Here is a 20,897-nt window from a genome sequence, read left to right as displayed (position 1 = left end):
AGTTTTTTCCCCTCTCCCCTACCCCCCCCCCCCCCCCCCCCCAAAAAAAAAGCCATGGGTGACAATGGGGGGAGGGAGGAAGGGTGCATTTTAAGGCAGTTCTGTAGTTTTTGGGGGTGATTTCGGGGCAGTTCGATGCTTTGGGGTGGGGAGGGGGGCTGTTTTGGGGTCTTTTTGTCCATTTTGATGCTTTTTTGGGGGGTTGTTTTGTCCTTTTTGCTTTTTTTGGGGATGGTTTTGGGGTCGTTTGGGGACAATCTTGTGTAGTTTTGTCCCATTTTCTGCTTTGGGGATTAGTGCTTGAGTTTTTGGGGGTGGTTTTGTCTGATCTGATGTGGTTTTGGAGCAGTTCTGGGCCTTTTTGGGGGGCTGTTTTGTGCTCTTAGGAGCAGTTTGTGGTCAGTTTTACTCCATTTTCTGCTCCTGGGAGCAGTTTGATGTACTTCAGGGGGCAGTTTTGCCCTGTTTACTACAATTTGATGCTTCTGAGGGGCAGTTTTTGGGGTTGATGTCCCCAAATGAGGATGGCCTTGTGGAGTTTTGTCCCGTTTTCCCCTTTTGTGTGTGGTTCTCTGCTCTTGGGAACAATTCTGGAGCAGTTGGATGCAGTTTGGGGGCAGTTTTGTCCAATTTTCTGCAGTTTGATACTTGGGGGGGCAGTTTTGGGGTTGCTTGGGGACAATCTTGAGCAGTTTTGGAGCACCTTTGTCCAGCCTGATGCAGTTTTGGAGCAGTTCTGGAGCTTTTTAGAACAGTTTTGTCCAATTTTCTGTTCTTAGGAGCAATTTTGGAGCAGTTGGATGTACTTCAGGGGGCAGTTTTGCCCTGTTTTCTGCACTTTGATGCTTCTGAGGGGCAGTTTTTGGAGTTGATGTCCCCAAATGATGACAGTCCTGTGCAGCTCGTCCCATTTCCTGCTCCAGGGAGCAATTTTGGAGCAGTTGGATGTACTTCAGGGGGCAGTTTTGCCCTGTTTTCTGCACTTTGATGCTTCTGAGGGGCAGTTTTTGGAGTTGATGTCCCCAAATGATGACAGTCCTGTGCAGCTCGTCCCATTTCCTGCTCCAGGGAGCAATTTTGGAGCAGTTGGATGCACTTTTGGGGCAGAACTGTCCCATTTAGTGCAGTCTGATGCTTCTGGGGGCAGTTTTTGGGGCAGTTTGATGCTCTTAGGAGCAGTCTGGGGTCAGTTTTGTCTTGTTTTCTGCTCTTGGGAGCAAATTTTAGAGCGGTACAGTGTACTTTTGGGGCAACTTTGCCCTGTTTTCTGCAGTTTGTTGCTTCTGAGGGGCAGTTTTTGGGGTTGATGTCCCCAAATGACGTCAGTCTTGTGCAGTTCTGTCCCATTTCCCTCTCTCGTGAGTAGTTCTGGGGCCTTTTGGGGGCGATTTAGTCCAGTCTGATGCAGTTTAGGCGCAGCCTGATGCTCCTGGGAGCAGTTCAGGCTCCGTTTTGTCCAGTTTCCTGCCCTCAGGAGCAGCCTGCTGCACTTCAGGTGGCACTGTGCCCTGTTTTCTCCTTGGGGGGGGGGCAGTTTTGGGGTCATTTGGGCACGCTCCTGTCCCTCCTCCTCCTTCCAGGGCGCAGTTTCAGGGCCAGCTCTACGCCTCCGCCCCTTCCCTGCTCCACTTCGGGGGCGGTCCCTCCCCATCCGAGTGATTCTCGCTGTTGGAGGGCGCATCCACGGTGATGATGCGCCCCAAAAACTCATCCCCTTCTCCCTCGCACCGCGTCCACACGTCCCGACACACGTGCAGGGGGTTGGCGAACACCCTGGGCACCCACATCCCGCAGACGTTACGGTAATCCGACGTGGCCACCATCGTCTCCAGGGCGTTGAATCCGATTTTCAGCTCCGCCCTCAGCTCTCGGGTGGTGATCCAGGGGTTCTGGCGGATCAGCTGCTCCAGCCTCCTTTCGTTGCGCGGCGTCACGGCGGTGCAGGGCCGGCCGGAGCGGGGTTTGTCCTTCACGTCGCTGTCGCCGCTGCTGAATCTGCCGACCCAGCGCCTGACGGTGCTCACATCCACGGTTTGGTCCCCGTAGACGTTCAGCAGGCGGCGGTGGATGTCGATGGGGGCGATTTTTTCCGCGTGGAGGAATTCGATCACGCAGCGCTGCTTCGTCCTCACCTCGATGTCGGGAGACGTTTTGTCCGCTGCCATCTGGCGTACGGCAATGACATGGAAAGGGAGGGGGAGGTGGGGGGGGATTTGGTTATTGAGGGTGTGTGTGTGGGGGGGGTGGCTCTACCTCATTTTCATCCCCCCCCCCGCCCGCCGTCTACCTTTGACATCGTGTGGATCATCATCTTAAAATGGGAGGCATTAATTTCGGAGCAACCTCCCCCCCCCATTTATGAGGAGGCACTACTTTTAGAGGAACCCCCCGAGATCCCATAAAATGGGAGGCGTTACTTTTGGAGCAACCTCCCCCCCATATATTAGGAGGCATTACTTTCAGAACACCCCCCCCCCCCCCCCCCCCCCACCAAATAAATGAGGAGATGCTACTTTCAGAAGAACCCCCCCTTCCCCCCCATCCCATAAAATGGGAGGCATTACTTTAGGAGCAAACCCCCCCCCCCCATATATCAGGAGGCACTACTTTCGGAGCAACCTCTCCCCCCCATCTATCAGGAGGCATTACTTTCAGAGCAACGCCCTCCCCCAAATAAATTAGGGGATGTCCCCCCCCTCCCCACAGATCCCATAAAATGGGAGGCATTACTTTCGGAGCAACCCCCCCCCCAATATTAAAAAATAAAATAAAAATGGAGGCATTACTTTCAGAGCAACAGTTTTTGGTTTTTTTTTTTAGTCTTTTTTTTTTTGGGGGGGGGGGGGCATTTTGGGGCCGTTTGATCCTTTTGGAGCATTTTGGGGTTTTTTTTGGGGGGGGGCTTGGGGGCCGTTTGATGCTTTTGGGGTATTTTGGGCAGATTTTGGTGTCATTTTGGGGCCATTTGATACTTTTGGGGCATTGGGGGGGGGGGGTATTTTTAGGGTCTTTTGATGCTTTGGGGCAATTTGGGTCTTTTGGGGCAGTTTGATCCTTTTTGGGGCGTTTTGGGTGGCTGTTTTTGGTGCTTTGGGGGCAATTTCAGATTTTTTTGGGTATTTTGGGGCTATTTTGGGGCAGTTTGACCCTTTTTGGGATATTTTGGGGCATTTTGGTTCCAAGTGGGGCCATTTGTTCGGCTCTTTTGGGGCCATCTGAGACTTTTGGGGGTATTTGGGGGCATTTCTGAGGGGCTGCTTTTGGTGCTTTGGGGGCCATCAGAGACTTTTTGGGGTATTTTTGGGACACGGATCCTTTTTGGAGTATTTTTGGTGGCTGTTTTTGGTGCTTTGGGGGCGATTTGAGACTTTTTGGGGTATTCTGGGGGGATTTAGAGGCAGCCTGATCCTTTTTAGGGTATTTTGTGTGGCCGTTTTTGCTCCTTTTGGGGCATTTCGGTGCTTTTGGTTCCAGATGGGGGCCACTTCTTTGGCAATTTTGGGGCAATCTGAGACTTTTGGGGCTATTTTGGGACATTCTGATCCTTTTTGGGGTATTTTGTGTGGCTGTTTTTGGTGCTTTTAGGGCATTTTGGTGCTTTTGGTTCCACACGGGGCCATTTCTTTGACACTTTTGGGGCCATCTCAGGCTTTTGGGGCTATTTTGGGGCAGTCTGACCCTTTTTGGGGTATTTTGTGGCATTTTTGAGGGGCTGCTTTTAATGCTTCTGGGGCCACCTGAGATTTTTGGGGCTATTTTGGGACATTCTGATCCTTTTTGGGGTATTTTGTGTGGCTGCTTTTGGTGCTTTTAGGACATTTTGGTCCTTTTGGTTCCACACGGGGCCATTTCTTTGACTGTTTTGGAGCCATGTCAGGCTTTTGGGGCTATTTTGGGGCAGTTTGACCCTTTTTGGGGTATTTTGTGGCATTTTTGAGGGGCTGCTTTTAATGCTTCTGGGGCCACCTGAGATTTTTGGGGCTATTTTAGGACATTCTGATCCTTTTGGGGGCGTTTTGTGTGGCTGTTTTCGGTGCTTTTAGGACATTTTGGTGCTTTTGGTTCCACGTGGGGCCATTTCTTTGACACTTCTGAGGCTTCTGGGGGTATTTTGGGGCAGCCTGATCCTTTTCGGGGTATTTTGGGGCATTTTTGAGGAGCTGCTTTTGGTGCTTTTCTTGCACTTTGATGCTTTTGGTTCCACGTGAGGCCATTTCTTTGACACTTTTCAGGACATTTGGGGGCAGTTTAATCCTTTTGGAGCTTTTCATGTTTCTTCCCCTTTCCCGTTGGATCCGGGGGGGCTCTGGTCACCATCACGGGGGTCCCCAAGCCCAGGAAGGGCCCCCAGGAGCTGCGTGCGGGCGTCTCCGATGAATTGGTGCTGCAGAAACGTGGGCAGCCCCCCCCCCAGGGGCACCCGCACCAATCCCTGCACCTGTATGTGTGTGTGTGTGGTGGTGGGGGGGGCACAGGCTGGAACCCCCCAAAAAACTCCCCAAACCCTATTATTACCCCCCTCCTTTCCTTCCTTCCCTCCCTCCAACCCCCACTTCTCCAAACCTCAACGTGGAATCAGACCCACCCCCATAACAGATCAGAGCCCCCCAACTACCACCACCTTCAATATCAGCAGATTCTACCCCCCCACCCACATTTCTGCCCCCAGCCATTACTCATCCCCCCCTCCAATCCCCTTACCACATTTTCTCCCCCTTCCCACACCCCCCCATTACTTTTCCTCCTCTGCCACCCCCTGCAACCACCCCCCTTCTAAATCTTCTCCTAAAACCAGACACCCCCCCATCAAAACACCCCCAAGCTCCTTCATTACCACCTCCCCCCCACACCCCATAGCAGAGCCCAGCCCCCAAAATCAGTACCCCCATAACCCCCTCATTACTGCCCCCCCCAACAGCCCCCTAAATATCACATAGACCCCTCCCACTCCCATCAATGACCCCCAAACCCCCCTCATAACCCCTCCACCTCCTACCCCAACCCTCTCATTATTTCTTCCCCACCACACCCCATAGCAGAGCCCCCTCCCAGGCCACCCCCCCCCCACTATCCCCATAACCCCTCATTACTGCCCCTCCAACACCTCTAACCCCCCCCAAACACCCTCCCTCTCAACCTCATACCTCAGCCCTCCACCCTCCCTCCGTCAACAAATTCACTCCCCCAAACCTCTTCTCCCCCCACACCCCAGAGCAGAGCCCCTCCCAGGCCCCCCCTCCACTCATTACCCCCATAAACTCTTACGACCCCCCCAAAATACCTTGTTGGCAATCCCACCCCATATCTCAGCCCTCCACCAATGCCCCCCCCATAACCCCTTCACCCCCCCCCCCCCCCACAACACACCCTCATTACCACCTCTCCCCCCCACACCCCATAGCAAAGCCCCCTCCCACGACCACCCCCTCCATCACTACCCCATAACCCCTCATTAAGGCCCCTACCCCCCTCCCCAAAATACCACACAGCCTCCTCCCAACCCCCCTCATAACCCCTCATTAATGCCTCTAACCCCCCAAATACCACACAGCCCCCTCTCACCCCCCCCAAATATCACACAGACCCCTCCAATCCCCCCCGCCCCCCGTCCACCCCCATGACTTCTCATTAACGCCCCGACCCCCCCCAAACACCACCAGCCCCCTTCCCAACCCCCCCAAACGCCACCCAGCCCTCTCAACCCCCCCCCCACTAGTCCCATAACCCCTCATTAACACCCCTGACCCCTCCAGTACCACACAGACCTCTCCCACCCCTCCCCAAATATCACACAGCATCCTCCCAACCCCCCCCAAATATCACACAGACCCCTCCAATCCCCCCCACCCCCCCTCCACCCCCATGACCTCTCATTAACGCCCCGACCCCCCCCAAACACCATCCAGCCCCCTCCCAACCCCCCCAAATACCACCCAGCCCCCTCAACCCCCCCCCACTACTCCCATAACCCCTCATTAACACCCCTGACCCCAACCAATACCACACTGACCTCTCCCACCCCCCCAAATATGACACAGACCCCCCCCCCTCCCCACCCCCACAACCCCTCACACACCCCCCCAATACCACACAGACCCCCCCCAAATCGACGCCCCCAAACCCCCTCACGTCCCCAGCCCCCCCCATACTCCATTTCCCGCTCCCACCCCCCAAACCGCCCCAATTAGGGCCCCTTCCCCCCGCCCCTCCCCCATTACCCACCGCTCCCCCCCCCACCTCCAGGCCGTGCTCCGGCGCCGCTTTTTCCCCCCTCTCGATCTCCACCAACTCCTCCAGCCGCAGCCGCCGGATGTAGAAATGCGCCACCAGCCCTACGTCACTTCCGCTTCCGCTCTTCTTCCTCCTTCCGCTTCCGGGCCAGGCCCTTGCTCCGCGGTGGTGCCATGGCCGCAGCCGTATCTCCCCCGCCGCCGGGCCCAGCTCCTCCCGCAGCTCCCGCAGCAATCCTTCTTCCAGCGATTCCTTGCCGAGATCCACCAACCCCCCCGGGAAACCGAACAGCCCGTCGAAACGGAGCTGCATCTGCGCGGGGCCGAAGTTGGCGGGGAAGCGGCGGCTCCGTCGACCCCCGTTAAACCCGTTACGGTTCTCCCGTACGCACCAGAATGGCGAAACGAGGCTCCGGACCGCCGGCTGGCAGCGGGGCGTAGAGGAGGATGTGGCAGGCGTGCCGCCAGCGCGGCCCCGCGGCCTCGCTCCGTTTCCCGGGGCGGTTCCGGTCCCCGCGGCCGCTCGGTAGGGCCAAGGCCTCGGCGCGGCTCAGCAGCGGAGGCGGCGGCGTCTCCTCTTCGTCCCGCATGGCGGCGCCCCAAGGGTGCGCCGCAACCAATCAGAGGGCGGGGGTTAGGGCAAGCCACGCCCTTAGCCCCGCCTATCACCCTCGTCGCCAATCAGCGCACGGAGGAGGCGTGGCCAGGTGAAGCCACGCCCCTTTAGTACTCCTTCCTTTTCTGTGTTGTTGGGAGAAATGATCTGAAAACTCCCCAAATTGCCCCAATCTTCTCCAAATTGTCCCCGCTGCCCACCCCAACCCCCCCGAAATTCCCTCACCCCCCCCAGCTGCCCCTCATATCTCCATAATTAACTCCCAACCCCCACAACTGCCCCCTCCCCCCCCGCAAGTAATTTTCACTTACTCCTCACCCCCTTCCAAATTGCTCCCCCCCACCCCATTACCCCCCCACTCTCCCAGTTGCCTCCCAAATTTCTGCCCCACTTCCTCAAGTTGCTCCAAGATCCTTCAAATAAACCCATCCCTCACTACTGTCCCCTACCTTCCTCCCTCCCTTCTAACTTATCCCCCCATTGCCTCTCAAACCTCCACATCCCTCCCTCCCCCCACTTGCCTCCAAACCCCAATTCCCCCACAAAATCACCACAGAACTCTTCAAAATTTCCCCCCTCTTCCCCCTAGACCTTTCACTGCTCCTTAAACACCCACCCTTGTCCTAAAATTGCCCCCCAAGCCCCTGAAATTACCCTCCCCCTACTCTGACCCCTCCCCATGCTCCTCAATCTCTCACACCGTGCTCCAAATTGCCCCCAGCAACCCCACTTCAACCCCACAAATCCCACAGTGCCCGAAATTGCCCAGACTCCCCCCCTCCAATTGCCCCTGACTCCCCTCTCTACACAGTAGGTGGGATCAAGAGAGGCAAAGTCTGGAAAAAGAGGGATTTATTGCCTCCCACCCCCTTGAAAATGGGAGTAGGGGGTCCCCATGTCCCCCCCCAGTGTTTGGGGGGGGGTCCTATGAGGCGGAATCGGAGGCCTCAGAGCTGTCCTTGACGTCGGTGCTCTCCGTGGCTTCGCTCACCTCACTCACATCCTTACTGTCGGCCCCGCTGTCCTCTGGGGGGGGTGCACCCGGTGGGGGGGGACCCCCAGTTCCACAGCTTTCACCCCCCCGGGGGGGCTCCCCAGTGCTGAGGGTGGTGGGTCGTCCCCGCTCCTTCTGCTCCACTTGTTTGCGCAGCTGGGGAGGGGGAATAAATAAGGGAGTGGTGTTGGGGGAGCTGTGCCCAAATCACCCCAAAATGGGGGCAAGGGGGGGAGGTAGGGTCCTACCTCATCTGCCATCTGGGTGAGGTCCCGCTTCATGGCGTAGGCATCCTCACCATCAGCGTAATATTTGGGTTCCACTTCACTGATCCTAAGGGGGGAGGGGGGAAAAGGGTTATTGGGGCTGCTTGTCCCTCCCTCCCTCCGTTGGTATTAACCCTCCCCTCCCACATTGCTGCTATCCCCTCCCTTATGGTTCTCAGCACAGCCAGACCCCCCCTCACCCCCTAAAACCATCAGGGGTGACCTCAAATACCCTAAATTTCCCCCCCCGAAAAAGCCATCACTCACTGGAAGTTGAGGGTGTTGGAGTAGAGATGCAGAGCTGCTCGGTTGCTAACAGATTAAAAAAAAAAGAAGAAAGGAGGGAGGAGGGGAGACAATTTTAGGATTGTAAATAGGAATTTGGGGAGGCTCTGGGGGATGGAGGGGGAGGGGGGGTCCCCACCTCTTGCGGACGTGGAGGGAAACGTATTTGGCATTGAAGTTCTCAATCATGGCCCGCGATGCCTGGTCCATCAGCTTCTGAGCCAGCCCCAGGCGTCGGTGAGAACGCTTCACTGCCTAAAAGGGGGGGTTTGTTAGAGTGCGTGGGAGGGAGGGGGGCACATCTGTGATGAAATCCCACCCCCAAAATCCTATGCCCTCCTCCCAATCCTCAACTCCCTCTAAAAGACCCCAAAACGCATTAAAACATCCCCCCAAAATGCTCAAAAATCTGCTTTGGAGTCCCTACGACACCCCCCCACAAAACCCCATAGCCTCATTTTTCCCTTAAGTTCCCTATTTTCAATTCCCCCCCCCCCCCCCCCCCCCAAAATCCCATAATAACTTACCAGTGATGTGATGTGACCATGTGGGACGTCATCAGGATCCTCCTCCCTGCATATGAAGATGATATGTGGGGGGTGGGGGCACCCCAAACTCCTCTCAGCACACCCCCAAATCTATGAGCACACCCCCAAAGAAGGGGGGATGGTCCCTCCCTTCCCCCCAGCCATGCTCACATCTTCGCCAGGACGTAGCCTACAATCTTTCCGTTTTCATCCTCAGCAATGTAGGAAAGCTGCAAAAAGAGGGAAAAAATGGCATTGGGATCACCCAAATCTGGGTTTGGGAGTTCCATGGGTGGTTTTTTTTTGGGGGGGTGGGAGGATCACAGCTCCTACCTGTGGCCAAGAGAGGCCGTGGTAGAAATAATACTTCATCTGGTAGTTTTCGGGCAGGCAGAGCAGGTTGCAGTGCTGCATGTTCATCAAGTCCTCAGGCTAATGATGGGGAGCGTCAGGGCGGGGCTGAGACCGGAATGAAGCCACCCCCACCCTTCAAGGGGTGGGATCCCCCAAAAATCCCTTCCTGGGGATCCCGGATCCCTCCCCAAACCCTTCCCCTAGAGCTCAGGACCTGGTGATGTTCCCTGGTTCCTTTATCAAGACCCCAATCTATAGCCTTGAGGCCCCCAAATCCCCCCTCCACACCCTATCTTCCCTTCAAGGCCCTGAATCCTTCCTCCATTCCCCAGATTCCCACCCACAGACCTCAATATCCCCCTCCATGTCCCAGATCTCCCTTCCAGGTCCCAATATCCCATCTCCAGACCCCATCTTCCCTTCAAAGCCCTGAATTCCCCTTCCAGGACCCAGATCTTCATCACCAGACCCCAATTTCTCCTCTCCACATCCGGGATCTCCCCTCCAGACCCCAATATTCACCCCCCCCAAGATCCCATCTTTCCTTCAAGGTCCTGAATTCTCCCTCCGTACCCCAGATTCCCCCCCGCTGACCCCACTTTCCCCCCTCCAAGCCCCAGATCCCCCTTCCAGACCCCAATATCCCCTCTTCCAGCTCCCATCTTCCCTTCAAGGCCCTGAATCCCCCCTCCATATCCCAGATCCCCTCCTACAGACCCCAATTGTCCCCCTCCATACCCCCCTCCCCCTTCCAGACCCCAATATCCCCTCTTCCAGCCCCCATCTTCCCTTCAAGGCCCTGAATCCCCTCTCCGTGCCCCAGATCCCCCTCACAGACCCCAATATCCCCCCCCCCAGGCCCCGGTTCCCCTCTCCAGGCCCCATTTCTCCTCCCTTCGGGCCTCGGATTCTCCCCCATTCCCCTCCCCGTAGTTCTACCAGCCCATCCCCGAATACCCGGACCCGTTCCCGGCCGCCCACCCGCGCATTCCGGATGTTCATGGCTGCAGAGGAGCCGGGAGCTCCACCGGCTCCGGCCTTGCCGTCGCTCTCCTCCTTAGGCGCCGCTTCCGGCGGAAGAACCCGCCACAGCCAATCAGCGGTCGAATTGCCGAGAGACCCCACCCACACGCTAGTTGCCATTGGTTTAACCAATCTGTCCAGCCCCTTATGGACAGGCGTATCAACCAACCAGCGAGCAAGATGAGTAGACGACTCCACCCCCATCGCTGCTTTTCTCAGCCAATCAGGAACGATCAAGTCCAGCTACACTAGCTCGCTCGAATCCAGAGCACGCCAGTCGGCAGCCAATCACAGCCGTGAATTCACAAGAGGGCGTGCCCACTAGCACTCCCAACCAATCGCTCCTCGCGGCGCACCGAATTGACAGCCGCGCGAGCCAATGGGAAGCGAGAGGAGGCGGAGCCGAGCAGAGCACACAGCTTTTATTGCTGGAGGTAGCAGCGCGGGGTGACGAGGTCATGTCCCCAAACCTGGGGGGGGTGGGAGGATTGGCCGGATCCCCATGAGGTCCTCATGGGGTCCTCAAGTCCGGGTGTCTCTGGACTGGGTCCCCATGGGTGGTCCCAGACCACATCGTAGATCTGGGTGGCCTCGGACCGGGTCCCCTTGGGGTCCTCAAACCAGATGAGCCTGGACTGTGTCCAGGTGGGTCCACAAAAGAGGTGTGCCCACAAGGTCAGTCCCCAGCCATGGACGGGCCCCATTGGGTCCCCAAACCCAGGTGACCTCGGACCAGGTCCCCTTGAGGTCCCCAACACAGGATATGCTGGTTCAGTTCCCCATGTGTTCCCCATAAAGAAGGGTAGGTCCATGTCCCCACGGTGCCCCTATTTTGGGGTGTCCCCGTGCCCCGTGGCGTCCCTGCTTCACGTCCCATCATCGTGGCCATCCCCACGCCGTGTCCCCCCAATTTAGGGCTGCATCCGGAGAGCCCCATCCAGCCTCACCACCTCCCCGTTGATCATGGGGTTCTCAGCCAAGGCCTGCACCAGGTGGGCGTATTCGGCAGGGTTCCCCAACCGAGATGGGAAGGGAACCTGCTGCCCCAAAAAGTTCCGCACCTTCTCGGGCAGCCCGGCCAGCAGTGGGGTGGAGAAAAGCCCTGAAAGGGGAGGGGGGAAGTGATGTGCAAAAAAAACCACAATAAAATAGGGGGTGTAAAACACGTATCCCTCATCCTTTCCCATCCCTAAAAGCTCTCCCTTCCGTACCTGGGGCGATGGTGACCACACGGATCCCCAGCGGTGCCAGATCGCGGGCAATGGGCAGCGTCATGCCCACGATGCCGCCCTTAGAGGCTGAGTAGGCAGCCTGGCCCACCTATGGGGGGGTGAGGAGCGTTATGGGGGGCTCCCCTCATCCCTTCGGTGTCCCTCCCCCATAGAAGACCCTTCCAGCCCAGCTCACCTGCCCCTCAAAGGCTGCCACGCTGGCCGTGTTCACCACCAGGCCCCGGTGGCCATCGGGGTCAGGTGTGTTTTGGCTCATTAGGCGAGCGCTGAGGCGGATAACGTTGAAGGTCCCAATGAGGTTAACCTGCAAGACAAAGGGCAACGGGGACATGGATGTGACCCCAACCCCACAAGCACCCCACTGGTCAAGGACACCTCAGGACATGCACTCCATTGACTGGAGACCCCTCACGACCACCCCAGAACCAACCCACTGCCCAAGACCACCCCAAGACCACAAAACAACCAAGACAACCCTGTGCCCACCCCATTAACCGAGGCCACCCTATGCCTACCTCATTGACAAAACGACCCCAAGGCAGCCCCACAGACAAAGACCACCCCCCTTGACCAAAATCACCCCACTAAAATCATTAACCGTGACCACCCCCATTGACTAAGACGACCCCACAACCTGACCAAGCTCATCCCACTGACCAAGACCAACCTGCTGACCACCCCACAACAATCTCACCCCGCTGACCCCGGTCAGACACTCACATTCACGACCCGCTGGAAATCCTCCAGCTCGTGCACTTTGTCCTTCTTGGCATTGTAGGTCTTGACGGCGATTCCCACCCCGGCGCAGTTCACCGCCAGCTCCAGCTTCCCAAAAGTCTTCTTGGCCAATTCCAGGGCAGCCTCCACCTCCTCGGCCGATGTCACCTGTGTGGATGGGGAGCAGAACCCCCTCAGATCCCTTCCAGGCCCCCAATTCCCCCCTCCAGGCCCCAATTCTCCCCTCTGAGCCCCAGCTGCCCCAAATCCATGCCCCAATTTCCACCCCTGTCCCCATCTTGGGGTGTCCCCTTGTCCCTGCTTTGAGTCCCGTTGCCGTGGATGACCCCGCAGCGGTGTGACACCCAATCCCGGTGCTCACGTTAGCAGGGGCAAAGGCGCAATGTTCCCCCAGCTCTGCTGCCAGCTGTGCCCCCTGCGAGCTGGGCAGGTCAAGGAGGACAACGCGGGCTCCTTGCTCCACCAAACGCTCCGCCGTGGCCCGGCCCAGCCCTGAGGCTCCGCCGGTCACCAGGGCCACCATTCCCTGGAAAGTGGGATGGGGTTAATGGGGTGTCGGGGAGCGAGCTCGGGTCCCCCCCCATCGCGGGGTCCGGAGCTCCCCGGCACCTTGACACTGCGCAGGGCCGCCATGCTGGGGCCAATGGTGATGGGGGGAGGTGGTGGCGGGAGGAGCCGAAGGGTGGCGGGAGGAGCCGAGCGGAGGAGAGCGCTGATTGGTGGAACCGAGAGGAAGGGAACAGAGATTGGTGGAACTGAAGGGCGGTGGGCGGGGATAGACGGGAGGGAACACGAGGATAGCCGAGCGGAGCCGGGAGGAGCTGAGCGGGGGCGGGCGGAGCCGAAAGGACCAGAGTGGTGATTGGTTGAACTGAGGGGCGGTGGGTGGAGCCTAGAGGACGAGAGCGGTGATTGGTGGAGCAGAGGGGCAGTGGGAGGGGCTGAACAGTGGCTGGAGAGTCGAAAGGATCCGAGTGGAGCCGAGAGGACCCGAACGGAGCCGAGCGGCTGTAGGCGGAGCCGAAAGGATCCGAATGGTGCCGAGATTTGCCGAGTAGAGCAAAGGGAACCCGAATAGAGCCGAGAGAATCCGAGTAGAGCCGAGCGGCTGTAGGGGATGGAATCGGGACCCCCGTGTAGGGGTGGGAGGGTCTACTATTGGGATGTGCAGTGGAGTGGGAACTTGGAAACTCCGTGGGAATTGAGACCCCATCCCCTACCCCCTATAGGGGATAGGGGTGACGACCCCCGATAGGACGAGGAGCCCCCGAGATGGATCTGGGGACCCCCAGCGGGGACAAAGACCCCAATCCCACAAGGAAGTGCAGGACCCCCAGGGATGGGGACACCCTCAGGAACCAGCTGGACCTCCTTCCAAGAATGGAGATCCCCCCAAAAATGGGAATCCCTCCTCACGGATGAGGACCACCCCAAAAATAGGGACCCCCCCAAAAAAAATAGGGACACCTCCCCACACAAGGATTGGAACTTACCAAGAACGGGAATCACCCCTCAAAATGGGACCCCCTTCTCCTCCACCTTTCTCACCCAAGGGTTGGGGTCACCTCCCCCAAAAACGAGGATCTCCCTCAGGAGGTTGGGGATCAGGACCCCACAGAGATAAGGCTCAGGACCTCCAAAGATGGGGATGAAAGGGTGGCCAGGACCAGAAGAGGGTCTGAAATAATCCCCCCCCACCAATAAAGGGGGGTTCACACCCCCCCCCCCAATAAACAAGGGCTAGAACCCCCAGATGCACTGAATGAGGGCAGGGTCAGCATCCCCATGGATGGGATGCAGTGCCAGCACTGCTGATGGGAAGGGGGGGAAGCTGGGGGGGGGGGGGGGTTGGGAACAGACAGGGCCCCCCCACGCCTCATCCCAGCTGCTGTCCCTGTCCCGGCGGGCAGCCAGGGTATAGCGTTACCTCTGACCTTGCTCAGGGGGGGCACCGCCACGCCAACCCCCCCCAGCTCCACCATGGAGGAGAAATCAGCCAAAATCCCGGGTATGGGACAAAGGTGGGGGGCGGGAAGAAGAATAGAAGGGAGGGGAGGGGTTGTGTTTGTATAAGGGGGGGGGAATGGGGGGGTGACCCGCAGCTCCGGGGACACTGACCGTAGTGGGGACAGAGGGCAGAGCCATGGCGGCGGTGGCATCGGGACAGCTGACTCAGAACCCCCTGCAAAAAGTATGGGTTCCCCTTAGCCTGCATCGTCTGCGGAGGAGAGGATGTGAGTTTTGGGGGGGGTGGAGAAGGGGAGTTGAGGGTTTTGTGGGGGGATTTGGGGTGCTGTGCTGCTGCAGACCCTCCTAAATCTTGTTAAATCCAATCCCCCCCCCCCAATGGCATGGATGAGAGTTTCAAGGGGGGATTTGGGGGGGGGGGTGTTGTACTGCTCTGGTGCTGCAGATCCCCTTAAATCCTGTGTTTCCCCCCCAAAAAAAAGCAACTGTACCTCAATTCACCAACTGCCCCACCATGGTGATCCTGGTGGGGCTGCCAGCCCGTGGCAAAACCTACATCTCCCGCAAGCTCACCCGGTACCTCAACTGGATCGGCATGCCAACACGGGGTGAGTCATTTTTTAGGGGGATGGGGGGGGATAAGAAGGCTTTGGGGTGCCCCCTAACCAGCCCCTCCAATTGGCAGTGTTCAATGTGGGGCAATACCGCCGTGAAGCAGTGCAGAGCTATAAGAACTACGAGTTCTTCCGCCACGATAACGAGGAGGCCATGCAGATCCGCAGGTTTTTTGGGGATCTGGGGGGGAGGTGTGTGTGTGGGGGGGTCACCTCAGTAGCTGACGGCCTCCTCCACTGTAATACCACCACCCCCTCCCCCCCCCCAGGCAGTGTGCGCTGGCTGCACTGCAGGACGTCCGCACCTATCTGAGCTCTGAAGAGGGGCAGGTGGCGGTAAGAGAACCCCCCCCAGAGGGAAATAACCCCCACAGGGGGTAATTAATCCCCCCCCAGAGGGCAATTAACCCCCCTGGAGGTGGGGGGGATTACCCCCTGAGGGTTCCGATTGCCCCAAATGCAGGTGTTTGATGCCACCAACACGACGAGGGAGCGCCGAGCCCTCATCATGCAGTTTGCAAGGGAGAATGGCTACAAGGTACTGATGACAATTTCTTTTTTTTGGGGGGGTGGGAGGGGTGAGAGAAGTCATGGCGTGGGGATTAAGGAGGGAACTTATTGCATTTTGGGGTGGGGGGGCACACACCCTGCTTCCCCCTTCAGGTCCTGTTTGTCGAGTCCATCTGTGATGACCCTGCCATCATTGAGGAGAACATCAAGGTGAGGTGATGCCTCCCTAAAACGTGTCACCCCCAATGCAAGCCTTCCCTACCCCCCCCCGCCCCCCCTTCCAAATTTTAAACTGTAGCCCCCACCAAAGTGTGATGCCCCCCCTCCCCTTACAGCAAGTGAAACTGAGCAGCCCTGACTACAAGGGCTGCACCCCGGAGGAAGCAGTGGCCGATTTCCTGCAGCGCATCGAATGCTACAAAGCCACCTACGAGCCCTTGGACGAACAGCTGGACAGGTGCCACCCTGCTGTGTCCCCTCACCCCCCAACCCTGGGTTTGGGGACACCCTGGGGGTGATGTGACACAAGGTGTGGGGGGTTGGGGGGACACACAGCGGGCTGTCTTACATCAAGATCTTCGACGTGGGGGTCCGGTACCTGGCCAACCGGGTGCAGGGCCACGTGCAGAGCAGGACGGTGTACTACCTGATGAACACTCACGTCACACCACGTGCCATCTACCTGAGTCGCCACGGGGAGAGCCAGCTCAACCTGAAGGGACGCATCGGGGGGGACGCAGGGCTGTCCCCCCGTGGGCGCCAGGTGGGGCTGGGGTGACTTGTGGGGTGATATATTGGGGTGGGAGCACAGTGGGGTGGGTTGGGTTGGGATGGGACAGCAAGGATTGCAATAGAGGGCAACCCCTCCCAGGATACACCAAATATGGAAACGAAGGGGGTGGGGCTATGAGAGACCACGCCCCCAGGGACGACTGTCCAATAAGAGGCAGGACTGTGAGGCCACGCCCCCCAAGAAACACTCTACAGCAGCATATTGAGAAAGGGGTGGGGCTAAAATAGACCACTCCCCAAGGACCAGACCTGACCAATAGGAAAAAAGAGGCCGGACGAAGAGGCCACGCCCCCCCCCCAGTATACATTCCAGTGTGGAGATGGAGAGGAACTTTGACCAAAGCCACGCCCCCAAGGACTATTCCAATTGGCTGTTGTCAGAGGGTGGGGCTAGCAGAAGCCACGCCTACCACAGCAAATAATGTTGGAAAGGGGTGGAGCTGAAACAAACCACGCCCCCATGAGCCAATTGGTCGTTGAGAAAAGGATGCTGCCAACATAAGCCTGCCAATAATTTAGTGCAGAGAGGGCAGGGCTGAAGGAAGCCACACCCCCATGAACCAATCCAATTGGCTGCCACGAAAGGGGTGGGGCTAACAGAGGCCACACCCCCACAAGCCATTCCAAATGTAGATACAAATGAAAGGGTGGAGCTAATTAAATAAGCCCCACCCCCAAACAACACAGCCAATTAATTGACATTGCTAAGTGGCTCAGGATCAAACTGCACCCTCACTAACCACCACAGCCATTTGCATACAGCAAGGGGCAAAAGACAAGCCCCGACCCCAAGGCTTGAGCCCCGACCCCAAGGCTTGAGCCCCGACCCCAAGGCTTGAGCCCCGACCCCAAGGCTTGAGCCCCGACCCCAAGGCTTGAGCCCCGACCCCAAGGCTTGAGGGGTGGGGGGGGTGTCAAACTCAGCCCCACCCCCTCAGTACGCCCAGGCCTTGGCCGAATTCATCCGGAGCCAAAGCATCCGTGAGCTGAAGGTGTGGACCAGCCACATGAAGCGCACCATCGAGACGGCCGAGGCGCTGGGCGTGCCCTACGAGCAGTGGAAGGCGCTCAATGAGATCGATGCGGTCAGTGTTTGCTGGGGGGGGAGAGGTTTCTCCCAAATAGACCCCCCCCCCCATGCCCCCTTAAAACTCCTCCCCACGGCAGGGTGTCTGTGAGGAGATGACCTACGAGGAGATCCAGGAGCGTTACCCCGAGGAGTTTGCCCTGCGTGACCAGGACAAGTACCGCTACCGCTACCCCAAGGGCGAGGTGACAACAGCGGGGGACTTGGGGACAAGGGGGTGGTTGGAGACACAACCCCCCCCCCCACCCTCACGGCAGCCTCTCTCCCCTCCCCACCCCAGTCCTACGAGGACCTGGTGCAGCGTTTGGAGCCTGTCATCATGGAGCTGGAGCGGCAGGAGAACGTCTTGGTCATCTGTCACCAGGCCGTCATGCGCTGCCTGCTGGCTTATTTCCTGGACAAGAGCTCTGGTGAGGCCATGGGGACAATTTGGGGACGAAGCCACCCTTCACTCCACCCCTCCTCCCTCCTTATTATCTGCCCCCCTCCACCCCAGAGGAGCTGCCCTACCTCCGGTGCCCCCTGCACACAGTGCTCAAGCTGACCCCCGTGGCTTACGGTGAGTGGGGAACACAAATATCACCTGGGGGAGGGGGAAAAAGGACACCACCCCGTGTGCATGCCCCCCCCCCATCCCAAAGGGCGGCCCCAGCTGTATTCTGGTCCCTTTTGTCCCCTCCATCTCTGCTATGGGGAAATCAGGGTGTGAAGTGGAGTCCATCTTCCTCAACGTGGAGGCAGTGAACACCCATCGCGAGCGGCCCCAGGTGAGGTGGGCACAGTTTGGAGTGGAGAAATGGGACCCTAGAAGTCCCTGTTAGCACAATGAGGGCACACAGTATCTGTTGACCCCCCCATGGTGTGGGGGTGCACGCTCTGGGGGGAAATGATCACATTTAGGAGTGATAAATATCACATTTTGTACCGCAGAACGTCGATGTCAGCCGCCCCACGGCTGAAGCTTTGGTCACCGTTCCTGAGCACTACTGAGCCCCTTCCCCCAACATCCCCCCCCCAAAGATAATTAAAGCTTGCCTTAACAAAGAGCCTGGTGCGTGCTGGGGAGCTGAGCACCCCCCAGAAAACACAATTTTATTTAAGGAGAAGAGCTTCATGTGTTGGCCTTGGCTTCGTTGTATTGGCTGATCCAGAAGCTGGGCTCCTTCTTCTGAATCTGAGGGCAAAAAGGAGTTTAAAAAAAAAAAAAAAAAGGGGGGGGAGGTCAGGTTCTGCCCTGGGTCCCCCCTCCAAAAAAAAAAAAAAAAAAAAAAAAGGAGATCCCCCCTATGCCCCCACCTTTGCCACAAAGCTCAGAATGTCCTTCTTGGAGGTTTCCTTGGCAGCCCTCGGCCCCCACTGGAAATTGAACTCGGGGGGGTCTGTCAGGGGGATTGGGGTGATCTCCAGGTACCTGCAGGGAGCAATGGGGTGAACTCCACGTTTCAGTGGTGGTGGGGGGGTCCCAAGAGGTGTCCCGTTGTGCCCCCTGCCCTGTGATGTCACCTTAAAGCCACGGGGGGTGGGGGGACAACAGTGGTTGCTCTGCGGTGCGGTATAAACAGCCGGGCTGACGCTCGTGCCGCGGTTGCTCTGTGCACACCGGGGTTCCCCCCCCCCAAAAAAATACCTCTCCCCCCTCTAATAGCATCCCCTCCCCCTCTTTGCACTCACTTCTGCCGCACAAACTCCTCCATCACCAGCTTCTTCACATCTCCAAACACCTTGTGCTTCTCCCTGTGGGCACAACGTGGGGTTAATGAGGGATGGAAGCACGCAGCTCTGGTTCCACAGTTTTTTTTCCCTACCCCCCCCCACCCCCCCCCAAAAAATAAAATCCTACCCTGGGTTCAACCGGAGCCGGCGCAGGAACTCCCATACAGCACCTAGGGGGGGAAAAGGATCAGGATAGGAGGGGGGGATGAACACAAGGGGAAATCGGGGACTGGGGTAGCAAGAGGGGCTCACTGTCTTTGGCTGAGTTGCCCTTCATGAAGATGAAGCTGAGGATGACGATGAGGAGACCCAGCTTGGCTGTCTGTATATCCCTGCGGCAGAAAAAGCATCACGGACCCAAAAAGTGGACCAGGAGGGGGAAGGGGCCTCTCAACGTTCCCTCCACCCTAGAAACATCCACCATCCCCTCACTGTTTCAGGTTCTCCCCCTCGACACGGGGCAGGGTGCTGGTGAGGATGTAGATGTGGTGCTTGGTGTCAATCTCCACCATCTGCAACCCAAACACCTAAAAGGGGAGGGGGACACAAGGGTTAACTCAGCACAGGGAGATGGGGGGGGGGGGGGAGAAAAACTGACCCCCACACCTTTGAACCCCCCCCATACCTGCTGCAGGGTCCTGCCTGCCCGGTTGACAATCTCTGAGTAAACATCTTTGTATTCACGGATGACTTTTTTCAGGATGTCTGCAGAGAACAGAGGGGTGGGGGCAATCCTATAAGGTTTTGAAGAGGGGGAAGCCATCCCATAAAGATTTGGAGGGGAGGAAGGGGGGGCAACGCCATAAAATTCTGCAGGAGGATGGGAGACATCACACCCTGCAGGGCGTGGGGATGACTCCATAAGGAAAAGGTCTCTGGAAATAAGAAACATCTGAACTCACCTACTCTTTTAATAGGGATTTTCTTCTGGTCTTTCACAAGCAGAAACTGCACCAGCTCGGTCACCTGTAGGAAAACAAAAAGGAAAAAATATTATAGAGAAAAAGAAGAGGAAAAAGTCCCAAAAAAGCAAAAAAAAAAAAAAAAAAAAAAAAAATTCAATAGACTGTAGAAAAATAAAGCTGTATCTTTATAGAGAGGGAGCACACACCCCTCCCCTGCCCCCCCAGACCCCTTCCCCCCCCCAGATCCCTTCCATCCCCTCTCTCTTCTCCCCCCTTTCCTTCCCCCCAGACCTTTTTCCATCCCTACCCTCCCCAGACCCTCTTCCCCTTGTCCCCTCTTCCCTTCTCCAACCCCTTCCTCTCTTCCCCCCCGACCCCTCTCCCTTCCACAGACCCCCTCCTCTCCCAAACCCTCTTTCCCCCCCTTCCTTCCCCACCCAGACCTTCTTCCATCCCCACCCCCCTCTTCCCCCCTTTCCCTCCCCAGATCCCCCCCTTCCCCTCCCTTCCCTCCCCAGACCTCCCATTCCCCCGTCCCCTCTTCCCCCCACCTTCCGATCGATCTCCTCCTGGGAGCGGCTCTCCAGGTTCCTCTGCACTTGGCTGGGGCTCTGCGTGGGTACCACGCTGAAATCCTCATCGTCGCCCTGCAGAGGATCAGGAAGGTGACGACACACGGGATGGAGGGGCGGTGACCCACCCCTCCCCCACCCCCTCACATCAGAACCGGGCCCACCAGTACCTGGGTGAGGCCGGAGCCTCTACTGCGCTTCCTCTGGGACATCTCTGAGGAGAAGGCAGGACCAGCCCAGCTCAGGCAGCCATCAGCCGCTCCCCGTTCTCTCTCTCAGCCCCCAACCCCCGCTCGGTGCCTCCAGGAGCCGTTAAAACGGTCGCAAATCTCCGCGCACGGGAGACGCCGCCCCGCCATTACCCACCGCCCTCAGGCCGCTCCTCTCAGCGCGCATGCGCCAGCGCAGCACCGCCCCCTGATTGGCCCTTCCCCCCGTAGTCCCACCTCCTTCAACCGACCACGCCCCCAC

The 20,897-nt window shown here is 57.9% G+C and overlaps 5 protein-coding genes across 6 annotated transcripts; 1 reads left to right on the top strand and 4 right to left on the bottom strand.

The window, feature by feature from the left end:
• Positions 1-16: 16 nt before the first annotated feature.
• Positions 17-6,961, bottom strand: LOC116240186 (uncharacterized). Its single transcript, XM_090126784.1, has 3 exons — positions 6,623-6,961; positions 6,238-6,543; positions 17-2,165 (listed from the first exon to the last, which is right to left on the bottom strand). The coding sequence occupies exons 1-3, from the start codon at positions 6,818-6,820 to the stop codon at positions 1,602-1,604; spliced, it is 1,068 nt and encodes a 355-aa protein (XP_089982910.1). The 5' UTR covers positions 6,821-6,961; the 3' UTR covers positions 17-1,601.
• Positions 6,962-7,681: 720 nt separating this feature from the next.
• Positions 7,682-10,617, bottom strand: NAA10 (N-alpha-acetyltransferase 10, NatA catalytic subunit). Its single transcript, XM_031610512.2, has 8 exons — positions 10,254-10,617; positions 9,252-9,350; positions 9,090-9,148; positions 8,919-8,964; positions 8,531-8,646; positions 8,374-8,418; positions 8,089-8,173; positions 7,682-7,996 (listed from the first exon to the last, which is right to left on the bottom strand). Exons 1-8 carry the CDS (start codon positions 10,497-10,499, stop codon positions 7,772-7,774), a joined length of 921 nt encoding a protein of 306 aa, XP_031466372.1. The 5' UTR covers positions 10,500-10,617; the 3' UTR covers positions 7,682-7,771.
• An 81-nt stretch (positions 10,618-10,698) lies between these two features.
• Positions 10,699-12,967, bottom strand: HSD17B10 (hydroxysteroid 17-beta dehydrogenase 10). Its single transcript, XM_031610513.2, has 6 exons — positions 12,875-12,967; positions 12,627-12,791; positions 12,248-12,412; positions 11,703-11,831; positions 11,507-11,615; positions 10,699-11,397 (listed from the first exon to the last, which is right to left on the bottom strand). Exons 1-6 carry the CDS (start codon positions 12,896-12,898, stop codon positions 11,207-11,209), a joined length of 783 nt encoding a protein of 260 aa, XP_031466373.1. The 5' UTR covers positions 12,899-12,967; the 3' UTR covers positions 10,699-11,206.
• A 1,263-nt stretch (positions 12,968-14,230) lies between these two features.
• On the top strand, positions 14,231-18,282 carry PFKFB1 (6-phosphofructo-2-kinase/fructose-2,6-biphosphatase 1). Of its 2 annotated transcripts, none has more exons than XM_090126782.1 (14): positions 14,231-14,273; positions 14,716-14,841; positions 14,919-15,015; positions 15,117-15,183; positions 15,311-15,385; positions 15,511-15,567; positions 15,693-15,814; positions 15,913-16,120; positions 17,088-17,234; positions 17,317-17,421; positions 17,517-17,646; positions 17,733-17,795; positions 17,939-18,003; positions 18,167-18,282. In XM_090126782.1, exons 1-14 carry the CDS (start codon positions 14,246-14,248, stop codon positions 18,224-18,226), a joined length of 1,350 nt encoding a protein of 449 aa, XP_089982908.1. In that variant the 5' UTR covers positions 14,231-14,245; the 3' UTR covers positions 18,227-18,282. The 2 variants fall into 2 exon arrangements, with proteins under 2 accessions (XP_089982908.1, XP_089982909.1); XM_090126783.1 differs by lacking the exon at positions 14,231-14,273 and adding an exon at positions 14,360-14,499.
• A 2-nt stretch (positions 18,283-18,284) lies between these two features.
• Positions 18,285-20,855, bottom strand: LOC116240179 (non-structural maintenance of chromosomes element 3 homolog). Its single transcript, XM_031610514.2, has 11 exons — positions 20,793-20,855; positions 20,597-20,640; positions 20,406-20,501; positions 19,852-19,915; positions 19,575-19,654; positions 19,382-19,476; positions 19,202-19,281; positions 19,077-19,119; positions 18,908-18,970; positions 18,533-18,647; positions 18,285-18,410 (listed from the first exon to the last, which is right to left on the bottom strand). Exons 2-11 carry the CDS (start codon positions 20,636-20,638, stop codon positions 18,348-18,350), a joined length of 741 nt encoding a protein of 246 aa, XP_031466374.1. The 5' UTR covers positions 20,639-20,640; positions 20,793-20,855; the 3' UTR covers positions 18,285-18,347.
• Between the last annotated feature and the right edge of the window lie 42 nt (positions 20,856-20,897).

This window comes from Phasianus colchicus, chromosome 29, assembly GCF_987193195.1.
Source record: "Phasianus colchicus chromosome 29, bPhaCol1.hap1.1, whole genome shotgun sequence".
Lineage (NCBI taxonomy): Eukaryota > Metazoa > Chordata > Aves > Galliformes > Phasianidae > Phasianus > Phasianus colchicus.
This window is presented reverse-complemented; position numbering and strand designations above follow the sequence as displayed.